At 46.3% G+C, this 22817-nt stretch overlaps 1 protein-coding gene across 1 annotated transcript; it reads left to right on the top strand.

The window, feature by feature from the left end:
* Positions 1-1260: 1260 nt before the first annotated feature.
* Positions 1261-16573, top strand: Aldh5a1 (aldehyde dehydrogenase 5 family member A1). The gene is made up of 10 exons (XM_048348381.1): positions 1261-1642; positions 4535-4618; positions 5556-5726; positions 6594-6710; positions 7406-7549; positions 8256-8399; positions 9070-9228; positions 12535-12704; positions 15246-15304; positions 16299-16573. The coding sequence occupies exons 1-10, from the start codon at positions 1289-1291 to the stop codon at positions 16502-16504; spliced, it is 1608 nt and encodes a 535-aa protein (XP_048204338.1). The 5' UTR covers positions 1261-1288; the 3' UTR covers positions 16505-16573.
* The last annotated feature ends 6244 nt before the right edge of the window (positions 16574-22817 follow it).

Below are 22817 nucleotides of genomic sequence, written 5' to 3'. Positions count from 1 at the left end.
TACCCTCATTCTGCTTCCAGAATGGGGCCCAGGCCCACTTTTGAATAGACAAAGAATGTGGTTTAAATGATCGTAGTATATTCAGTCTTTATAATCTGCTGGCTCTATTTTGATGAATAATTTCTTTGCTAGTTGGTAGCCAAACTTTAACCTTACTGGTGGCTTGAGCTACAGCAGCAAGTATGACCTGTACACCTTATCTCACAACATAATACAGTACTGGTTTTGGTTGTGAATTGGAGATACTAGTCTCACAGACTATCTTGCTCTGACTGGCTTTGAATCACAGACCTCAGATCTCAGCCTCTTGGGTAGCTAGGATTACAGGGGTGAGCTACCAGTGTCTGGCAGATATTGTTCCATTTTACAAATGAGATCATTGATATTAGATCATTTGCCCTAGGTCCCCAGGATTATCAGCCACAGATGGTTATCTCCAAAGGCTCATCAGAGCAGTCTGCTCTGGATTAAGGAAGAGAGCACCTAGAAAAGCACCGGAGCAGCAGAATGCTGAGACAATTGGCCCTACAGGGAAAACCATGATTAGGAAACCGGATTCTAAGCGTGCAGCTGCTGCAAGGTCATCACGACCTTGACGCCTAGAGGGCCACTCTAAGGTCCCCCCGCCCTGTGCCTTACCAGTTTACAAAAATCGGTTTGGTTTCTTTTTCCCCCCCGTACTGTAGTGTTTTCCCAGTGTGACCTGCAATAGTGTCATTGAGCTCCTCTGAACTTCTCCCTTTAATTCCCCCAGTCCACATAACGTGACCCATGTGACCGCCCCCCTGGAATTGCGTTTAAATCACCGCACCTGGCCCCATTCCCACTCGGAGCAGCCCGGCAGGTCTGTCCCCCAGGAAAGCCTCGAACCCGCCGCGGCCGCTTGCCTCTCGTTCCTCACAGCCTCCAGCGCCTGCTTCCATGCTTGGAACACAAATTGCTGGGGGCAGGGGAACCCGGATTGGGGGTTTCAAAAGAGACAGCACCGCGGAGCGGGAAAGGTGATGGGTGTCCGCCAACGATGTCAGCGTCCCCATCCCCAGCCCAACCTTTGCCCCCCAGATCCGGCCAAGGTCGATGCTCGGTGCAAGCGCCGAGAGCGCGGGGAGAGGGCGCTCGCGGCTCGGCCACCTTTGGCCTCTGTGCCCTCTCCCCGCCCCCCGCGCGCTCCCGCCGCCCACACCCCTGCTCTGCGCCGCGCGCTCCCGCCGCCCGCGCGCTCCCGCCGCCCGCACGCTCCAGCCCGCCGGCTTCCTGCAGCTCCAGCTGCCCCGCCGCGGCCCCCTCCATGGCGACCTGCTTTCGGCTTCGGAGCTTCGGGCTCCCGCGCCTCTCACTGGCGCCTCCGGGCCGCCGCGTTCGCCCCCGTCCCGGCTGCTTGGGGCTCACCGCGGGGCCCACTCCGGGCCGGGCCCAGCTCCGCAGCTACGCCCGGGGCCCCTCCGGGCTCTCCGCCGAGCTGCTGCGCACCGACAGCTTCGTGGGCGGCCGCTGGCTCCCGGCCGCCGCCACTTTCCCGGTGACGGACCCGGCCAGCGGCGCCACTCTGGGCACGGTGGCGGACTGCGGGGCGGCCGAGGCCCACGCCGCCGTGCGCACGGCCTACGAGGCGTTCCACAGCTGGAGGGGGGTCTCGGCCAAGGTGAGCACCCGGCGGGCGGGCAGCGCGGGGCACCCCGGAGCAGGTGGGAGATGCCCTAAAGTGACTCCAGCGGGGCAGCCTCCCCGGCCCCCCCAGCTTCCCAGGGTGCAGGACGCACAAGGTCACACACACACCAAATAACTTTGGAGTATCCCCCCTCTTCTCAGGGTGCGGGACACACAAGGTCTCTCACACACACCAAATAACTTTGGAGCATCGGCCTGTGGGTTCATGTACAAACCTCAAAATGTGGACATCGGGTAGGGAGGTTTGCAGAGCAGAAACACTTAACACTAATGACTAATCGGGGGTCTTACAGTCAATGAACCTGGCCACCAGCGAGTGTGGACATCACGCCAATGTATGCACGCATTGGGTATCTCTGTCCTAAAAGCCACAAATCATTGGGTCAGAGACCCTCACCTTGACTTCATTGTCCTTTAAAGGGTTTATGTCCAAGGAGTCCCATTCTGAGCTACTGAGAGGAATGTAGGACATCCAACATGTCCATTTGGGAGGGGCAGCTTTCACCCCAAACATCAAGGTTGGCCTCCCAGAGAATAAGAGACTGAAAGAGTAAAAAGAAGTATGGTCGGGGTGCTGGTGGCTCACACCTGTACTCAGGAGGCTGAGAGCTGAGAATCACAGTTTGAAGCCAGCCCAGGCAGGAAAAGCCATGAAACTCTATCTCCAATTAACCACCAGAATACTAAACGTGGAGCTATGGCTGGAAGTGGTAGAGCACTTTCTTTAAGCACAAAAGCTCAAGAGATTACATTCAGGCCTTGAGTTCAAGCCCCATGACAAAAAATAAAAAGATGTAAGGATTGAGGTAAGCACCAGGCTTGTCCGTGGCTTTGTGTGCAGAGTGGCCAGAAGCCTCTGCAGACTAGCCACAGTGGACCAAGAAAGGGGAAGAGCTATAGAGGGAGGGAACATAATACCTGGGCACAGGTATGATCTGATTGACATTTTAAAAGGAAGCTCTGGCCCAATGCTGTGGATAGACTGAAAGGGAAGTTGTATTAGTCTGGCTTTTGTTGATAAGGAAATCCATGACCTGGGCTTAACAGAAAATATGTTTATTTTGCTCACACTTTTTGAGGGTGAAAGTCCAAAGTCAGGAGGCCATGAGGATTCCACCTTTGGTGAAGAAGGCCTTATTGGAGACGGCATCATGGTGAAAGCAAGTCTGGGAGCTTGTGATCACATGTTAGGACAGGAGCCAACAGGCCATTCAGGGATCTGGCTCCCTCTTATAACAACTCACACTCTCAAGCTCTAACTCCCAGGGTCCCATGAAACCTACCTTAATCCCTTCCAAGTACACACTAAAAATGACTCAGGGACTGACATGACTTGACCCTTTATTGCCACAACACTGAGGACCACATGAACGCTTAAGGCTCAAACCACATCTAAACTATCACCGAGGACATCATGATATGGATGAAAGATGGTGGTGGCCTGAACCAGGGTTATGGTGATGGAGATGTGAACTAATAATGGTCCCATAAGAGGTATTCTGAGGGAAGGGCTAACTGTATTTCTTGATGGAGTCTTATAGGATGTGATAGCAAAAGAGGAATTGATATTGAAGTCAGGACTCTTGTCCTGAGAAACTGGAAGGGAATGGCAGAATAACCACCAGCTGAGATGGAGGAGGGCATGAGTGAAAGCCTAGAGTAGAATTAGAGCTGTTTGGGACACATTGTCTCAGAGATACTAGGATGTCCATTAGAATAACCCAAGTGAGAATGGAAAGCAGGTGACTGGATGTATGAGCTGGAGTCCGGAAGTGATGTAAGCTAGAGATGTAAACATGGAGGGTATGTACCAGTGTACTGGGTATGCATCACAGCTGTGGAGATGAGGGGAAGGGAAAGGGTCAGGCAGATCCCTGGGCTCTTTAGCATCATTTTCGAGGCTCACAAGGATCAAGGCCACCACACAATGAAGCACAGTGCAGGGCTAGGACATGGTTCCATGGTCATGCCACCCATCCTGATGCCTGTGCCCTTTCACCATGAACACATGGTAGTTTCCAATTCACAAGGAGTCTTGGTCTTCACAAGGAAGCATCCTCCCTGAAAGGAGAAGTCTTGAATCCTGGACGATTTATTAAGGGAAGTGCTGTGTTCCCTATGGGCCCCACACAGGTGGGAGCTGGTGGGGCACAAGCTGTGGATGATGAATACTGTCTGGAAGGGAGCCCTCTGGTTCACCCTTCTATTGCCTCAGGTATTGCAATATCTTTCTCCCCAGGCCTGTTTTTCTCTCGTTTCTCAAGTGCCAGTCACATCCCACCCCTTCTTGAAGGCCTCACTCATACGGAACTGCTGTCTTTGAACCTGTTAGAGGAAGAAAAACCTACAGCACTGGGCTGTAAACCTTGGCATGTTTTACAGTCTCACATCTTTTCATGTGTTTTCTGACCTCTTTTTCCATCTCGTGAACTCATCGATGACATGGAAGGAAGGGAACTGGCATGTGTTAGCTGCCTCATAAGCTAAGGTGTTAGTATCCTGTGGCTATAAAAGAAAGCCTACAAACTTAGCAGCTGGAAACAATATAGATTTATTCTCATGTAGTGTTAGCAGTCAGTCCAAAATAGGTTAGCAGAAATGTGCCAAATGGGGCTGGGATGTAGTTCAGCGGTCAAGTGCTTGCCTAGCAAGTACAACATCCTGGATTCGATCCCCAGTACCCCAAAAGAAAAGACAAAAATAAAAATAAAGATGTTAAAAAGTAAAAAGAAAAAAAATGTGCCAAATGAACTGTCCCACCAAGAATGAGACCACACAGCTAGTATGCCAGGCAAGTGCAGAATATTTACTAGTCCATCTTCTATCTTACATTTCATTGCTTCTCTCCTTGTTATTTCTTTTTCAGGAGAGGAGCTCACTGCTACGAAAATGGTACGATTTAATGATGCAAAATAAGGATGACCTTGCAAAAATAATCACAGCTGAGAGTGTAAGTTCAGGCCCTGCCTCACTGCCCTCAGGAACGATCCTGGAGGTTTTAGATAAAAGCTTGGGGAGGCCTCTGACTTCCCATTGGTGCTATTTTGTGTTCTAATGTGTTTGTTGTGCTGATACTGGAGTTTGAACTCAGAGCCTCAAGTTTGCTCAGCTTGCTTGCTCAGCTGATATTCTACCATTTGAACCATACCTTCAACCCAGCTTTTTTTTCCCCCTGGTTACATGGAAGATAGTTTTTTGGACTATTATACCCAGGCTGGCTTTTAACCTTCACTCCAGATCTCAGCCCTTTGAGTAGCTAGGACTATGGGCATGAGCTACAGGTGCCTCGCTTCCATTAGTGTTTTTCTGTCACTGAAGAACATATAGTTCTTTGTCTGGTGACCATTATTGGGCCAGACAAGTCACATTTGCTAAAACAAAAATCTACATTTGCTAGAACACAATAGTATTATTTATTAGGATGCAAAAAAGAGGTTTTGTTTAGAACTATATGAATTTGCTTTTTCACCTATACAGGCTTTTCTCTCCCCCTCCATGTGACTGTCTTGATTTTCCACATTGTTTGTATATATTTTAAAATGAACTATTAGTTCCTCCATAGTTATGTGACTTTATTCCATACTTCAACTACTAGATTTGTTACAAGTGGGGAAAAGATTAGAAGGTGGGCTTCTGAGTGACCCTCCTTTGCTGTAAACATACAGTGATAAGGATGACTTGTAGCTAGGGTGACCCAGCCATAGTTATTTCCATCACTGTTTGTAATTCTGCCTACGACTCACACCAGAGTTCAAAACTACCCCCCCCACCTAAAAATCCTGTGTATTTTGTTAATGAGAGTTTACACCCTTAAAGAGCTGAGAAATACAATCGTGTTTGTTGATTTATTAAAAGGCACAAAGCATTCTTTTTCTGATCTGATATAGGGAAAGCCACTGACAGAAGCGCAGGGAGAAATGGTCTATTCCGCCCTTTTCCTAGAGTGGTTTTCAGAGGAAGCTCGCCGCGTTTATGGAGACATTATTCCTACCTCCTCAAAGGACAGGCGAGCCCTGGTCCTCAAGCAGCCCCTAGGCGTGGCCTCCATCATCACGCCGGTACGTGCCAGGGCCATCGCAGTCCCAGAGTTGGGAACTCGGGGGAGAGGCAAGAAGTGACTTGTTCTTCTAGGTGAGCCGATGTGCTCTTGCCATTGGCTCCATCACCTCTCCTTAGCTTTCTGATTCTTTTGCTGCATGCAGAGGTGTGTTTCCACTTCCTCTGAGATAACTGTAGGTGGGTGGTTGTGAGGGGCCCGAGTGTTCACTAATGGCCATCTCAGTGGTGAACCACAGGAAGACCCTGAGGCTTTGCCCTCCTGCCAGAAAGGCTTCTTCCTGCCATTGCCTCGGAAAAGATCTTTGAGAATTTATGATTTGTTTTTAAAAACTTTAAAATAGGACCCATTTTTCTTTCTTCTGTGTTGGAAACTGGGCTTGAACTCAGGGCCTGAGCACTGTCCCTTAGATTTTCTTTTTTGCTCAAGGCTGGCACTGTACCACATAAGCCACAACTCTACTCCTAGCTTTTTGGTGGTTCATTGGCGATAAAAGTCTTACGAACTGGGCTGGCTTTGAACTGAAGTCCTCAGATCCTAGTATCTAGGATTATGACCCTAAGCCACCAGCACCCAGTAAGATAGGACCCATTATTTTTTATTGTTCCATAGTTTGAAAAATTATGTTTAGTTGAATCATTGTGACATAATGTCCCACAAATCATAAAAAAACCAAACATCTTGATGTATTCCATTTTTATGAGCCTTTATCTCCCTTAAGAGCCAGGTGTTCTGGTCACCTGGGTAGCTAGAGAACAGGTCTGTCCATCAGTTGTGCAATGGAACTTGGGAATCAACTTCCTGACCTGCCGTGCTGTGGATAATGAGGCAATCCTCTCACAAACTTCCCTTGCCCTTCCAATTCCAGTGGAATTTTCCCAGTGCCATGATCACCAGGAAGGTGGGGGCGGCCCTGGCAGCTGGCTGCACAGTGGTGGTAAAACCTGCTGAAGATACACCCTTCTCCGCCCTGGCCTTGGCCCAGGTGAGCATGCATGTGTGTACAGAACCAGACAAGTCTCCATGTGGATTCATAGTTCTAGGATTTCAACAGTCTTAAATACTTCCTGGGCAAGTTCTCTGTCATTGGAAACCATACCCCTCATCCCTTTCTCTTATATTATTATTTTTATATGTGGTATTGCTTTTCTTGCAGTTGGCCTGGATGTGATTTTTGTACTTTGTCTCCTGAATAGCTGGGATGACAGGTTCAAACAACCATGCCTGGCTTGTTTCTTCTTCTTTTTTTTTTTTCTTTTAACATTTCCCCAGGCTAGCCTCAAAACACAGTCCTCCTCATCTCTGCCTCCTGGGTAGCTACGATTACTTGCCTGGCCCTAGTGAATTGTTATAAGGGACAGAAGGAAGCAGTTTGGGAGTCCCCGTATTTGCCTGCCCATGATGTTTTAATCTACTGGCAATTATTTTAAGCCTATGTTTGTTATTCCTTGTAGAAAATACAAAGGAAGGATTTTTTTTATACCTGACCACCACATTCTTCATCACCCTAAAAATGATACTTATCTCTCATCTTCATTAAAAAGGCACTAAATTTTTTTGTGTATGTGTGGGACTTAAACCTCGGGGCCCCATGCTATTTGTATGAACCACCTATTTCTTCCTGTTTTCTGATGTTGTTCAGTCTAATAGTTAACACACACTTGCTGGCTGTGTTCACAGCTTGCAAACCAAGCGGGAATCCCTCCTGGTGTCTACAATGTTGTCCCCTGTTCCCGAGCCAAGGCCAAGGAAGTTGGGGAAGCACTCTGCACTGACCCACTGGTGTCCAAAATTTCCTTCACTGGCTCAACAGCAACAGGCAAGGTGTGAGATTGAAGTCTCCAGCAAATCCAGTGTCTTAATAAAGAGCCTAACACTTTCTTCTCTCTTGATCACCAGTTTTAGACCGATTTTTCAGCAGTGTTCAAAGCTCTGTTATAGTGGTATCCCATCATCCTCTAGGGGCACTGAGGTTGTTGTCCCCTATTGTCAAGTGGCATGGGTTCGTAGTTGACAAAGGGGTTGGGTGGTATTCATTGTTTACCCAGGTTAGCCTAGCTATTACCAAGTAGTTGGAGTTACCATGCCTAGCTAGATTTTTCTCTTTTCTCCTTGATGGTATCTATGCCACGTATACCTTGCTTTTCTGTAAAACAAAGGCAAAGTAGCTCTGTGTATTACTCAGTTTTCCATCACTGTGGCAAAGTACCTGAGAAAATTGGCTTGATGATTTGACTCCATTGCTTTTAGGCCTGTGGTGAGGTAATCATGGTGGGTAGGCAGGTATGGAGGAAAGTGCTCACTTCATAGCAGCCAGGAAGCAGTGGGGGAGGGTCCAGAGACAAAGGCACACAGCTAGTGACCTACTTCCTCCAGCTAGGCGTATTCAGCTTTGATCTCCTGATCCAGCCACCTCTAAATAGTGCCATAGCTGGGGACCGCCTTCAGTTCATATGCCTTTTGGTGGCAGAAGAGGCCTTATATAATCAAAACCCTAACACCCTACTCACAGCATTCTCCCTTCCTGCAGATTCTATTGCACCACGCAGCTAACTCTGTGAAAAGAGTTTCCATGGAGCTGGGGGGCCTTGCTCCATTCATCGTCTTTGACAGTGCCAACGTGGACCAGGCAGTCAAGGGGGCCATGGCATCTAAATTTAGAAATGCTGGACAGGTGAGTGATAGAAGGATTTTCAGGATTTAGAGATGGAGAATAGATGTGTGTATGTGTGTGTTACAAAGATTTGGCCATCTTCCCATTTTGCTCAATCTCCTGAACTTCATCCTTCTTTCGTCTTCCTCCTCTTCTTCTTCCACTTCCTTCCCCTCCATTCTTTCCTTCTTCCTCTTCTTCCTTTTTCCTCCTCCTCTTCTTCCTCTTCCTCCTTTTTCTTCTTCCTCCTCCTTTTTTCTTCTTTCTCTCAGCAAACATCCAGTTTGTGCCTTCTTTCTTGCTAGGTATTTTGCTAGGCAATGAGTCCAAATAGAAGTAAAGACTTTCCTGAACTGGAAATGTCTTAGTTAATCTTCTTTTCTTTCTACTACCCTTGAAGCTGGTTATTTTCTTTTTGTCTGTTTGTTTTCAATTGTATGTGGGGGGGTTGTCTTTTCTTTTTGGGGGAATTGAGCCCAGGATGGTGCGCAAGCACTTTGCCACTGAGCTGTATCCCAGCTCATAACTTTCTCTTACTGGACTTTTCTCTGGCTGAGCTGATACAATCAATCCTAGATATGAGACATCTTTTCACAGTGAAGGGCTAAGGTGGTAGCATGGTGCCATTTCTTGGTTGGGTCAGTAGCTTTTGAAAAACCTTACTCCATAGACTTTTTGTTTTTCTGTCTAGACTTGTGTTTGTGCAAACCGATTCTTAGTGCAACGGGGTATTCACGATTCCTTTGTAAAGAAATTCGCTGAAGCAATGAAGACAAACCTGCGTGTAGGTAATGGATTTGAGGAAGGAACTACTCAAGGCCCATTAATTAATGAGAAAGCAGTGGAAAAGGTAAGCTTATTTTATTATCTGTGAACAAAAATTTTATGGTTTCAAAACCAAAAGCTTAACAAAACAAAATAATAAAACCAAAAACACCTTTGGTAAGGTTTTAAATGAATTTATATCAAGTAGTGGGATGGGTAGCAGTGTCTGGTCATTACAATGAGACCCCGTGAGATTGGTCCCTTTGGGTCCCTTCTACTGTCCTCAGTTTTCTGCTACAGTGGTGATAATTCTCCCCTTGATGGCAAAATGCCTTTCTAGAAGGTTCCTGAGGAAAGCACTCCAGCAGAGGGCTATAGAACCACAGATGCCACATTCAAGATTGGAGACAGTCACAAAGGGAAAGAATTTAGGAAGAATTTGTTGGTAGGAAAAACGTAAAAAGGCTGGGCTCCAGTGGTTTATGCCTGTAATTCTAGCTACTTGAGAGACTAAGATCTGAGGATCACACTTTGAAGCCACACAGGGCAAGAAAGCCCATGAGATTCAATCTTCAGTTAATCACCAAAAAAGTCAAAAGTGGAGTTGTGGCTCAAGTGGCAGTGCTGGCTTTGAGCAACAAAGGTGAGAGACAGTGCTTAGGCCCTGAGTTCAAGCCCCAGGACCAGTACACACGCGCCTCTCTCTCTCTCTCTCTCTCTCTCTCTCTCTCTCTCTCTCTCTCTCTCTCTCTCTCTCTCTCTTTCTTTCTCTCTCTCTCTTTCTCTCTTTCTCTCTCTCTCTCTCTCTCTCACATACACACACACACCTCAGTCTACATGACAATGGGTGAGAGCTCTTTGTTCTACTGCACATTTCAAAGTCCTAAGGAACTTTTAAAATAATCATGCCAAATATCCATTATACCTACCTAGATTAGCCTCTTCTAGTAAACTAGTAGAAAGGATCTTGAGAGGATATTTTTAATCATGCAGTCACCACAGCTGGAGATTATGTGTGGGAAAGGAGAGAGAAGGCAGAGGGGCCACAGCATAGAGGCCCATCTAGCATCTGGGTGAACCTGAGAAACTCACACCTGGTGTAGGCAGTGAGTGCTCACACGGGGAGCACAGCCTGACCGCTGGTCCTCAGCCACCTAAGGGCTTGAGGGTGAACCATAGACCCATGGCTGCCCTGACAGTGGGCAATCAGATCAGCCAAACCCAAACCTGTTGCCTTCCCTGAGGAAGCACTGGAGTTGACAGAGCTCTGCTAAGTTTCTCTCAGTTAGTAATCCTAGCTACCCAGAAAGCTGAGATCTGAGGACTGCAGTTCAAAGCCAGCACAGACAGAAAAATCTGTGAGACTCCAGTTGGCCAATGAAAAGCTGTAAGTGGCGCTGTGGCTCAAGTTGTAGAGTACCAGCTTTGAGAAAAAGTAAGAGACAGCACCTAGGCCCTAATGAAGTTCAAGCCCCAATTCTAGCACCAAAAAAGAAAAGGGAGAAAAAAACACACAAGGGATTTCCCGGGCATTACTCAACACAGAGATGGTTATTAAAGTTGACATCAGTACCACCTGCATCTTAGGGGTGACATTGGACCTTGGGACAAATTCAGGGTGCTTGCTTGTCTAGTGAAGGCCATCTAAGTTAAAGCCTACGTTCATGGTGAGAATGGCAACAGTAAAGGCCACTCATGATGCCCATCTCAGTCACCCAACCCTTGGCTCGGAAGGATCAGCAACAAAGGGCATTGATGCCTGTGCGAACACCATGAACACGTAAGAGAAAGGGCTGCGAGAACAAACAGCCTTGAGAGCAGTAGACAGATCAGGCAACAGGAGGGGATTTTCTAAGAAGGCAATGATGTCTTTCAGGAGTTTTAAGAAAAATAGCACATCCACAAAACAAGAAACCAGTCCTACCAAAGCGAAGCAAGGACAGAAAGAGTCTATAGAACTTGAACACAAGACTGTCAAAGCATTCAGTAGCTAAAGGTAGAAAATAATATTGGAGAGATCTCACCGAAGGATAAGATAAAGAATATAATTTTTTAATGAGAATTAATCTGAGGCGAGGAAGATATTTGTCTTGGTAAAAGAAATTCTAGAATAAGAAAACGGAAAACAGATACCGGTGACTCATATCTGTCACCCTAGCTACTCAGGAGGCCGAGGATTACAGTTTGAAGCCACCCTAGGCAGAAAAGTTTGCGAGACTTCATCTCTAAAATAACCAGTAAAGGGGAAGGCTGGGATATGGCTCAAGTGGTAGGGCACCAGCCTTGCAAGTTTGAGGCCCTGAGTTCAAACCTCAATATGAGGGGAAAAAAATAAGAGAATTAAGAAGATGGAAAAACAATTACATTCTTAGTTCTTTAATTCTTCAGATAAAAAAAGATTTCACCAGTGACCAAATCCAGTGAATGAAAAGAAAAACATACATTTTATAAAAAAACAAAACAAAACAAAAAAACTTCAGGGCTGGGAGTATGGCCTAGTGGCAAGAGTACTTGCCTCCTACACATGAAGCTCTCAGTTCGATTCCCCAGCACCACATATATGGAAAACGGCCAGAGGGAGCGCTGTGGCTCAAGTGGCAGAGTGCGAGCCTTGAGCAAGAAGAGGCTAGGGACAGGGCTCAGGCCCTGAGTCCAAGGCCCAGAACTGGCAGAAAAAAAAAAAAAAAAAAAACTTCAAATATCAGGACATAAACGAAGATCTTAGAAGCTCTCAGTTGGGAGATGAAGTGTCTCACAAAATGAGCAAGCAGTGTGTTTGAATCAGATTTTTCATTCACAATATTAGGAGTAAAGAAATACACTCAAATTCTGAAGAAAATTATTTTGAGTCAAAATTCTGTTATCAGCTAAATTATCAATCAGGTGGAGTAAAAGGTAAAACATCCACCCGGCAAAATCAGCTAAGGACACACTTCTGGGGACAGGATGCATGCCTGTTGTTGAGTGATAGGTGACTACTTGAGAATGGATCAGAACACAGACAAATGCAGCCCAGGAAAATGCTGACGTGGCATCCAAGACACTGGAACATTCCACAGTGCAGTGCAAGCTAAGCCCAGGAAAACAGCTGTGTGGGCTGCAGGCTGAGAAAAACAAAAACAAAAACAAAACCATATGTCATAGACCACAGACAGCCAGGAGGAAATCAGAGGGAAGGGACTAAGATGGGTACCCACCACATTCTTTCCCATTACCTAGATATCTGCCACTGTCATTCTTAAGGAACCAGGGTGGCTCACTTTTAACCCATTTTTAAAAGAGCAAGAAAGAAACCCAATTCATCGTCTGCAGTTTAAACATGCTAAGAGTATGCCCCATTGGAAAGTGTCCTGGGCCAACCTTCCCAGGTTCTCTTCTCCTTGTCACACAGGTAGAGAAACATGTGAGCGATGCTGTTTCTAAAGGGGCCACCATTGTGACAGGCGGGAAGCGACATCAGTACGGAAGAAATTTCTTTGAGCCTACACTGCTCAGCGATGTCACCAGGGACATGCTTTGTTCTCGCGAAGAGACTTTTGGACCTCTGGCACCAGTTATCAAGTAAGAGCCTGCAGCTAGCAGGAAAACAGGAGAAAGACTAGAAAAGGAGACAAGGAGAGACACTGTGCTACTTGGAGGGCTGGATGGGGAGGCAGGGGGCAGCGAGAGAGCTGGGCCAGGCCTTGGAAGGGTAGAGTTCAATTTATGGTTATTTTTGTTTGGTTGATTTGTGGATTTTTGAGACAGGGTGTTACTGTAAATATCCTAAGCTGACCTCAGGCTTACAAGCCTGCTTCAGCCTTGCAAGTTCTGAGATTCCCAAAATTACTCCACTTCATTATTTTTTTCTTCCCTTCTGCTGAACTTATTTTTTTATGCAGTACATATTTGTGGAAATCCAGAGGAAATGAGTTGTCTGTAATCTTTTGTGATCTTTCCTGTCACATTCACAATAATACTGTGCTTAGATAAAAATTCTAGGTCCAATACTCTGAAAATGCTCCTCCTTTATCTGCTTGTGTCCTGGGTTATTGCTGAGAACCCTGATGTCTGGTTCTTAGTGGAAAGAAACCTGCTTTTTCTCTTAGAAGATTTTAGAATCTCTCTTGGTCTTTGACATTCTTACATTTTACTATAATAATTCTGAAATGGTATGCTGGGAGCTTGTCCAGTCTGGGATTCTTAATGTCTTTCTTTAGTACCTAAGGTGTTTGTTCAGTCCTGGACACTCTTGCTCCTTTTTCTCTAAATATTTCCCTTCCTTCCACACATTATTTTCTGCCCCATTACAAGTGGTGCTTCCATACCCAGTCCCATTCCTTTAACTGGTCTGTCCACCCGTATTTCTACTCATGCCAGGGGCTTCCCCAAGCTTTTCCTGTCCACCTGCCACCTTGTTCATTCATTCTCCACATACACAACCCAGCTACCCACTTCTTTAACCCCACGATTATTTTTTGCACCTTTGATGGTTCTTCCCCACAACCAACATTTACTGTTTTGTATTCCTCCCTGGCCCCACTATAGAGATTTGTCATTTTCCTACATTTTATGCCTTCCATCGTGCTGTTGATTATTGTCCTTGGTCTTCCAGCTTCGTCAGTGTCTTGTCACTTTTCTCTGGGAAATCAGCTTTCATCCCTTGAACCAACAGCAGCCTTGGCTTATCATATGTGATATGAGATTATGCTAAAAGAAAAGCTTGACGCTCCATTTGTGCTCCTTTTGATATGTTTGGAGAAGGCAAAGGATTGAGTCTCAGGAAGGGGGGTCCTCTAGTATTAAAATCCAGTCTCAACTGCCACTTGACTTGCCCTAAGTAACCTTCCCTCGGTCCCAGGTAAGCGATTCTCTCTCTTGTGTCAGGCTGGGTACAGAGGCTGCTGCCTCCTGCCTCTGCCAACACTGGTTTTGTCGGGGCTCAGGCACTGGCTGTGCTCCCTGCCGCTGCATAGCATGCATCCAGACATCTGGATCCCCTGCTGGGATGGGAGGTTCAGTCCTACCTCCACAAGTTCATGGCCCTCCCACCCTACTTGCCCTCTACACATGAGGCTCTCTCCCATGAGGCCTTACTCCCTCTAAGACCCAGTCACCTTCCTGGACTCCAGAACATCGGGCATTGTCCGTGTCAGTGACTGACTGGTGTTTGTTCTCCTCCTCCCTCCTCTGTTGTCACATTGGCTTCACAGGGCTCAGTGGCGCTGCTATTGACTGTGGTATTCTGTCCAGGATCAGGAACCTTGTTAGCATCCTGTTCATTACTTTTATGTATTATTCCTATAGTGGGAGAATGCACCACTTGAAGAATGTTCATCTTCTTTGATTTAACAAAAAGAAAGTGAGCCAGATGTATCCATTGGGCTCTGAGAGGGTGTCAGCTATGGAGTTGGCTGACGTGGGTGTCATTCAGGCTTTGCTCCTTGTCTTTGTGTTCCCTGGGGCAAGTTAACTTCCTGCGCCAGCTCTGCCCAACCCCCCTCTGCAAGCCTTGCAGAGACTGCTGGCTCCTCCTGTGGGCAGATTTCTTTATTTCTAAACTGGGTCCCAGTTATAATTCTAGAACAGAAAACCACTCAAATCTTGTTCCTGAAAGGAAGTTATAAAGCTGGGAGGGCTGTGCATAGTGCCTTCATGTCAGAGAGAAACAGACACCTGGCACCCTGATGCTCAGTGCTAGGAAGTGGTTGAGCCCATTTTAGAAGCTGCTGCCCACCCCTACCCCCCCCACCTACCCCCCCCCCCATTCCTTCTGCATGGTGAATGCACCTAAACAATCGCCATGATTGCTGTGTATTCTTAGGAGGCACCAAGTGTTTTCTTACAGGATGTCTGATGGCCTGGTTATGCCAAGGCTCTGTGCATGCTGGCGTGTTTTTACCTCATTCACTTAGAACAGATGAAGCCAGTGTTGCTTTGAATGCCCGCTGTGAACACTGAGGCTATAGCTGCTGTTTTCTTTTACTCTGTCCTTGGCTGTCCTTGCCAAACACTGATTTGCTTCTTGTCACTATTTGGGAAACAAGTCAGGAGGAACAGAAGCTAGTTTTCTATACTTGTCTCTTTCCTAATTTTGCTCATATGCTATTTTAACGTTGCCAGGTTTGATACAGAGGAAGAGGCCATTGCAATCGCCAATGCAACTGACGTTGGGTTAGCAGGTAGGCATTGGTCCTCATTCAGCAGCTGCACTTACTCATGGTCTCAAGCAATCTCTGCAGAGATTGAAGGAAAGGCTCTGGCCAAAGGTGACCGAGAGAGAGAGATCAGAAGCTAAATAAGAAAGGGAGAGAACCGGGGTAGGCATTTTGGTGATGATGGTTGAAGATTGGAGTAGAGGATAGTAAAGCTGATCAAAACCATACTAAAGAAGGTTTGATCCTCTACGAAGGAATTGAGCCCAATTTATTGATAACGCAGAATCACCAAAAGGTCTGGGCAAAAATATCTACTGCAGGATGGGTTGAAGAGGAGGAGATGAGAGCCCTAGCAAGAGAGGCACATGAGTAAAAGATGATCTCCAAGAGCTTAAGGATGAAAAGGTATACAGGACCACCATAGGCAAAAGCCTGGGAGAAGGAAGGTTCCAGACCCTCATGACTAATAAGGGAAATAGTACCCAGTGGCATCCTTCACTTCAGGCATAGTGTGTCCACTGAGTCCTCTGTGTGGCATGTACTCCTTTTCCTTTTTTTTTTTCCTGGAGCTGGAACTCAAGGCCCCGGGTGTGCTTTCCTGAGCTTCTTTTTACTCAAAGATAGCCCTTGAGCCACAGCACCACTTCTGGCTTCTTCTGAGTTTATTGGAGATAAGAGTCTAGCAGGGGCTGGGAATATGGCCTAGTGGCAAGAGTGCTTGCCTCCTATACATGAAGCACCCAGCACCACATATGCAGAAAACAGCCAGAAGGGGCGCTGTGGCTCAAGTGGCAGAGTGCTAGTCTTGAGCAAAAAGAAGCCAGGGACAGTGCTCAGGCCCTGAGTCCAAGCCCCAGGACTGGCAAAAAAAAACAAAGCAAAACAAAACAAGAGTCTTGCGGACTTTCCTGCCTGGGCCAGTTTTGAACCCTGATCCTCAGATCTCAGCTTTCTGAGCAGCTAGGATTACAGGCGTGAGCCACCAGCACCCGGCTGCATGCATTCCTCTTATCTCCAGGTTACTTTTACTCTCAAGACCCAGCCCAGATCTGGAGAGTGGCGGAGCAGCTGGAGGTCGGCATGGTGGGTGTGAATGAAGGCATGATTTCTTCCGTGGAGTGCCCGTTTGGAGGGGTGAAGCAGTCTGGCCTGGGGCGCGAGGGCTCCAAGTATGGCATCGATGAGTATCTGGAAGTCAAGTATGTGTGTTATGGAAGCGTGTAGGAGACATCAGGTACTGAAAAACTTCACAAGGAAGCTTACCAACACATATGGGGACATGCCATCCATCATTAAAAAACAAAACAAAACTATTAGGTTCTAGGAAGTAGGAACTTGTCAAAAGCTCATCCAATCCTTGTCATCTTAAAGCCTGCCCCTTTCCTCACATAACTAAGGACCAAATCCACGCCACAAACCCATGGCTGTAGATTCCAGGAGAGCTCTCACTGGGTTTACAGAGAGCGCCTGGGACCCTAGCACAACTTTGGCTGCTTCGGAACAGGGTGCAACGTGAAGCACACCAGCCCCTGGCCCATCACAAAGGCCTGATCACTGCCTGGCCATTGCTTACCCATCCTTCCCAGAACCCAGGCCCAGAGCACTAGAGATGATGGGCCCTCTGACCATTTGTTGACTCGGAGCTGAGGATACATACTAAATATTGGAGGTATGGGGGCAGAGGCTGAGTTCATCGCTGTTAAGTTCTTCTGAACTGCACAGAATTGCCCTTCTGTGTGGAACGAAGGAGCCTATCTCTTTGTTTCTGGGCTGCTTTTGAAGTCGAAGTCTTCACTGTCCTCAGTTGACCTGCTTAAGCCTCATTTTGTTTCCTTTAGAAGATGATCACAGGCCTTCTGGCACAAGGGAAGACTTGTGATCTCAGCTGCACCTGCGCTCAGTAGCTTTGTTCCCTGGTTCATGCTGTTCCGTTCTCCATGCCCACACCTAGTGTAGTGGTGTAGCATGGAGATTGCAGCTGGGCCTTGCTTGCACACTGTGAGCCTGAGAGAAAGTGAGAGAGAGCACTTCAAGTAGTGGAATCAGGTGTAAGTACAGGGGCGGGGTAATTTTCATCCTGGGCACACCAGGAGGCTCCCACCTGTGTGCTAGCAGCGGCTTTGCCACAGCGAGGGAGGCCAGTGTCCATCTGTCCACCTGCTCACCAGCCAGGGTCTGAGCAAGTCTTTCTGCCTGGCTGTGGTGCATCTTCACTTCCAAATGCACACACCACCATCACCACCGTAATCTCAAACCCAGGAAGAAAACTTGCCACAATCGTCTCTTCCTCTAAAAGGAAAATTCTAGACAAGCCTCCTATCTACTTAAGAGGCTGTGCCTGGCCCAAAAGGCCAGTGATCACACCCCTTCCTTCTCGCCCCTTTCCTCCCCTCCCCTCCGTGGGTTGAGCCACTTTCTGTGGATTATCCGGGTTGGGGAGGGAAACTTGAGGGAAGCAGTGTCAGTTGCAGCTATTCCTGAACTCCACCAGTCCTCAGCACCCTTACTGAGCCATTGACCTCGTACAGTAGGTGTCCCTGTGCCCACAGGGGTGTCTCCCACCCTGCAGCTACTGGCCAGGACAACTTCAGTTCCCCCCTAAAGCCCGAAGGAGAAGCAAAAGCAGCGATCTGCCTCCCAGAGACACTGCCCAGGACCTCGCAAGAGTCACCGACACAGCATGCGGACAGTTCATTTCCACTCTGTATCTGTATAATTTTTAAGTGGCTTTTCTATGCCATTTTAATTGCTTTACGTGTGTGTATATTTTCTCAATTAAGAAGTACTCTGGTGTTTTTTAGAAAAAAAATCCCTGCACCATTTTTAGTTTTCTTACATTTCTTGCATATTTACATAAGCTGAGGGCCAGAGACTCTTTGTCCTATCAGTATCTGAACTTAGTTTCATAATTCGTAATTTCATAATTCATAACACCTCCTGTGTGCAATGCACTTTTCTGGCATCACCATAGCTTGTTCTCCCAGGAACTTCCCAGTGACTATCACACAACACAAATGACATTATCCAGATAACAAAGGTCTGCTGGCCTTGATAAAACACTTCTCAGTTTACTTCCTCCATGGCCCGGGAGGGTCATCATTTAAAGAGATGGTCTCTTTGTACTTGTGTCTTTATTCATTTGAGGGACTTAAATCCAATCTTAATACATGTTTGTGTCTTCTCTCCCTGAATTAAATTTTTTGCGTGAAAAATAAAGATCAGGAGCAGAATGTAAACAATGCTACTTCATCATAAAATGATAACAGGAACTTGAAATTGTGCCACAGGTCTTTTTCCTAGGATCTCACTGTCTCGATTCCCCAGTGGGCAGCTATGGTTAATAGCATTTTACTTGAATAATACTTTGACTGTGATTGTTTCATGTTCTACCCTATGGGATAAAACTTGAGAAATGTGAGCATAGTTTGCTTTTTAAACATGTGCACAGAACTCATTTTACTAGTTTTTGATGTTGAGTGTTTCAGTGTCTAGTTGGAGTTGTGTGTGGCATTAAAAAATGGCAAATTAACAGAACATCTTGTTTGTGTTAAGATGTTGCTTTTCCTACCAGGTGGTCCTTTGTGCTTTCGCTAGACAGCATTAGGCCAGTAAGGACGGGAGGAAAATAAAGTTCCTGCCATGTGCTGGTTTCTCACACCTGTAATCCTAGCTACTCAGGAGGGGGAGATCTGAGGATCATGGCTCAAAGCCAGCCTGGGCAGGAAAGTCCAATTGACCACCAGAAAATCAGAAGTGGAGCTGTGGCTCGAAGTGGTAGAGCACTAGCCTTGAGTAAAAGAGCTCAGGGACAATGCCCAGCCAGACCCTGAGTTCAAGCCCTATAACCGACAAATAAAATTCCCTGGGCAGGGATCTGCTGAGCTGACTGGGAGCACCATGGGCTGGGAGCTAGAATGAGAAATTCTCCAGCCCCGCACATAAAGGAGGCTCTATCCCATGCTTTGTACTCATCTAGCCTTTGCCGATCTGGCCTGGTGCAGGTGGCTCAGGCCTATAATCCCATCTATTTGAGAGGGGAAAATCCAGGATTGAGGTTCCTAGACAGCCCCTGGCAGACAAATCGAGAGACTTATCTCCAATTAATCAGCAAAAATCCAGAAGTGGAGGTGTGGCTGAAGTGGTAGAGTGCCAGAAATGAGCAAAAATGTGAGGCTCTGAGTTCAAGCCCCAGCACTCAACAAATCAATCAGTTGTTTGTTGAATAGTGTGTGGAACCCAACTGAGAATTTCCCTGCAAACCAGGCTGCTGAGAAATAGGTACTGTCCAACTACCTCAAATATATCTGTCTGTCTTCCATACATTATTTTGAAGGTTTCTTTGGTGCTTGTTTGTACAGAAAAGCCCAAGAAAGAAACTTTCTGCATCGTCAATATGTACATAAAATCACTGTGTACCATTTTAACTCATTTCTTTGTCCAGTTTTTGTTGCTAATAACACAATACTGCCATTTTACTAAACTATACAAACAAGTCAAGTTATATGGCTCTCAATTCTGGTCCAAGGGCAGGGGTCCACATTTGGAGGAGGGTCTCCTGGCTGGCAGAGGTCCTGGTCAGCATAAAGCATCACCTGCCAAGATATAGCCAAACTGGCTTACATAGCAAACACTGCTACCTTAACTCACCAATCTACTGAAGGCCCACATGGACACAGCGGGTCCCACCCGGTCTCACAGCCTTCCAGGTGCCCCTTCCTCTCCTGTCCTCACGTGATCTTGCCTCTGTGAATGTACTCCCTTTGTGGGGCTCTTAGGATCTGTGATCATCTCATTTGTAACTTGATTGCTGCTTTAAACACCTCAACTCCAAATGCAATCCCATTCTGAAATACCAAGGTTAGTACTTGCACATAGGAAGTTTGAAGAAACACAATTCAGTTCATAAAACTGATCAAGTTGGTCCTTAATCCTTTCAGTTTTAGTCACAAGAAGTGTGTTAATCAGCTTTCTGTCCTATGGCAAAATGCATGAAAGAATCCATTTCTAAGGAGGATGGGTGTATTTTGACTCACATATTTTGATGTCTCAGTCTTGCTGTTGAGTCTGAATCTGGAGGCAGAATGTCACAGCTAAATCTTGTGGCGGATGAAAGTTCCTTTGCCTCCTGGTAGAGAGGCAGCAGAAAAGGGCTCGAGTCCGGATATTCCCAAAAGCTACTCCCTGAAAGACGAAACTTGCTCCAACCAGACGCACCCCTCCCACTAGTCCATAGCCAAGGGTCAAGCCTCTCTACAAAGGCCTTTGGGGAAAGATTTAGATCTAAATAATGACAAAGTCTTTGCTACTGAGATTATACAGATTTGCTTCACTTGCTTTTTGAACATTTTGGGCAGGGCACAGGTGGCTCACCTCTGTGATCCTTCTCAGGTGCTTGAAATTTGGAGAACCAAAGCTAGGCCGAGCAGAAAAATCCACAAGACTCTTATCTCCAAATATCCAGCCAAAAGCCAGTCTGGGCTCTAGTGGTAGAGCACCATCCACAAGTGAGAGTGTGAGATACTGGGTTCAAGTCCCAGTACTACCAAAAAGAAAATACAGCTTGGGACTCTCAGTAAGCTAATTCTGCAAACTGTTACTAGACAATGAACTAGGAGGCCTTTAGTTCATTTTCCCAATTTCAGTATCCCTGCTCTCATTTCCAGTGACTTCCCTCCCCATGCACTCTCCTCATTAAAACTGCTAAAGAACTGCTGAAGATCAAATACTCCCCAAACGGGGACATACAGTATGATGTTAGTTTTATAAAACCCTAAAAAATTCAAACTCACCTGTTGCATCACAACTAGACACGATGAAACCTTTGGGGGCGATGAATCTGTTTGTTAGCTTGATTGTGGCAATGCTTTTGTAGTATGTAGTACTTAAGCCACAGCACCACTTGTGATTCTGTGATTTCTGTGATTAATTTGATGAGAGTCTCACAGATTTTCCTGCCTGGGGGTGGCTTTGAACTACGATCCTCAGATATCAGCCTCCTGAGTAGGATTAAGGTGTGAGCCACCAGTACCATCAATAAACTTTTTTTAAGCTAGCTTTATTATTCTTAAGACCTAGATTAGGGATGCACACTCAATCTGATCACTCTACCACCACCACAGCTGCACTGCATGTCTTCTCCAGCAGAGGGCAGACGGCAACTGAAGGAAGACCTAGGCAGAGGAGAGGAAACCGCTAAACTGCAAACTTGTCTCCCATAGGGCAGAGGGAATAGGGATATTGCTCTAGGTTTAGAGTAGAAAAAGAAAACCAAGAAATTTGGCAGAGGGTCAGATAGCAATTATTTTAAGTTTTGCAGACAGTTCTGGTCAAAGTTTTCCAGTATCTGAGTTTGAATTCAGGGGGCCTCACACCAATCCAGCATTTTGAAGATAGAGTTCCTCAGACATTTTTGCCAGGACTGGCCTCAAACATCTCTCCTCTAGGTCTCAGCCTCCTGAGTACCTATGATTACAGGTAGGCACCACCACATCCAGCCAAATTTCTTACATTTGTTGTAACATGCCAACAGGTAGCATACAAACAAATGAATGTTGAATGTCCAGTAAAACTTTATTGATGGACACAAACATGAATCTCACATAATTCATGTGATATGAAATATGTTTAATTTTTTCAACCATTTGAAAAACCAAAACTCATCTTCTGACATAGGGGGCACCTAAAAACAAATTGCAGGTGACGGCTTCCTGACCATACTTAAGGGATATCCCACTGAATGGAAACCTGAAGAAAACAGACTGGGCCACAGCTCAGTGCATGTTTCTAGCATTTAAAAGACCCTGGCTTCTCTTCTGCAATATATGTGTATACATTCACATATGCATAATGTATTACAGGAAATACAGAAGCCTTTATTTACATTAGTATATATATTTAATAGCCGTTACACTGGAAGAGGCACTGGGTAAACACGCGCGGAAATAATATATTTTAAAACTAACGCCAGGATTGGCAGCCTGGTCACAGTCCTCCTCCTCCTCCTCCTCCACGCACTCCCTGACAGCATGGTTGTCTAATTGAGGCTTACACCTCACTACCATTTTAAATGAGGTTCTTTAGTTATAAACATTCTTAGCCTGTTAATGCTGTGGCTTGTGTTCTCTTTCATGGAATCAAAACCAGCACAGCACAGTGGTTGTTGACCCTCAAGCCCTCTAAGGGCTCTCCTATATTCTAGACACATTTTCCCCCATTTATTCAAGGCTCTTAGAGTGCTTTACCAAAGCCCTTGAAAGGTAGGCAGTGCATGAGGAAGAATGCTCCTCTGATGAAGAGTGGAGTAACAAAAGACAACCCATTTTCTGACCACTACTATAATGTTTATTTCTGATTCCCCAGATTGAAAAATTCGTCTGGGGTGGAAGGATCATAGAGGGCAGCTGAAATAGCCAGGGGCAGAAGAGGGGGGACAGGAGCAGCACATCACAAACTTAGAGTGAGAAGTACCCAGCATGTGAACCAAGAAGAGACATGAAGCAGGTGATGTCTCCCTTCTTCCTTTGCTCTTAGAAGGGCT

This window comes from Perognathus longimembris, chromosome 6, assembly GCF_023159225.1.
Source record: "Perognathus longimembris pacificus isolate PPM17 chromosome 6, ASM2315922v1, whole genome shotgun sequence".
In the NCBI taxonomy this organism is placed as follows: domain Eukaryota; kingdom Metazoa; phylum Chordata; class Mammalia; order Rodentia; family Heteromyidae; genus Perognathus; species Perognathus longimembris.
Note: the sequence above shows the minus strand (reverse complement) of the source record. Positions and strands in the feature narration are given on the sequence as shown.

Bases quoted from the DNA above. Each gene is read 5' to 3' on its own strand.
- Aldh5a1 (XM_048348381.1), top strand. From the start codon at position 1,289: ATGGCGACCTGCTTTCGGCTTCGGAGCTTCGGGCTCCCGCGCCTCTCA. The intron at 5,727-6,593 runs GTACGTGCCAGG...TTCCAATTCCAG, and splicing joins TGGCCTCCATCATCACGCCG to TGGAATTTTCCCAGTGCCAT. The intron at 9,229-12,534 runs GTAAGCTTATTT...CTTGTCACACAG, and splicing joins ATGAGAAAGCAGTGGAAAAG to GTAGAGAAACATGTGAGCGA.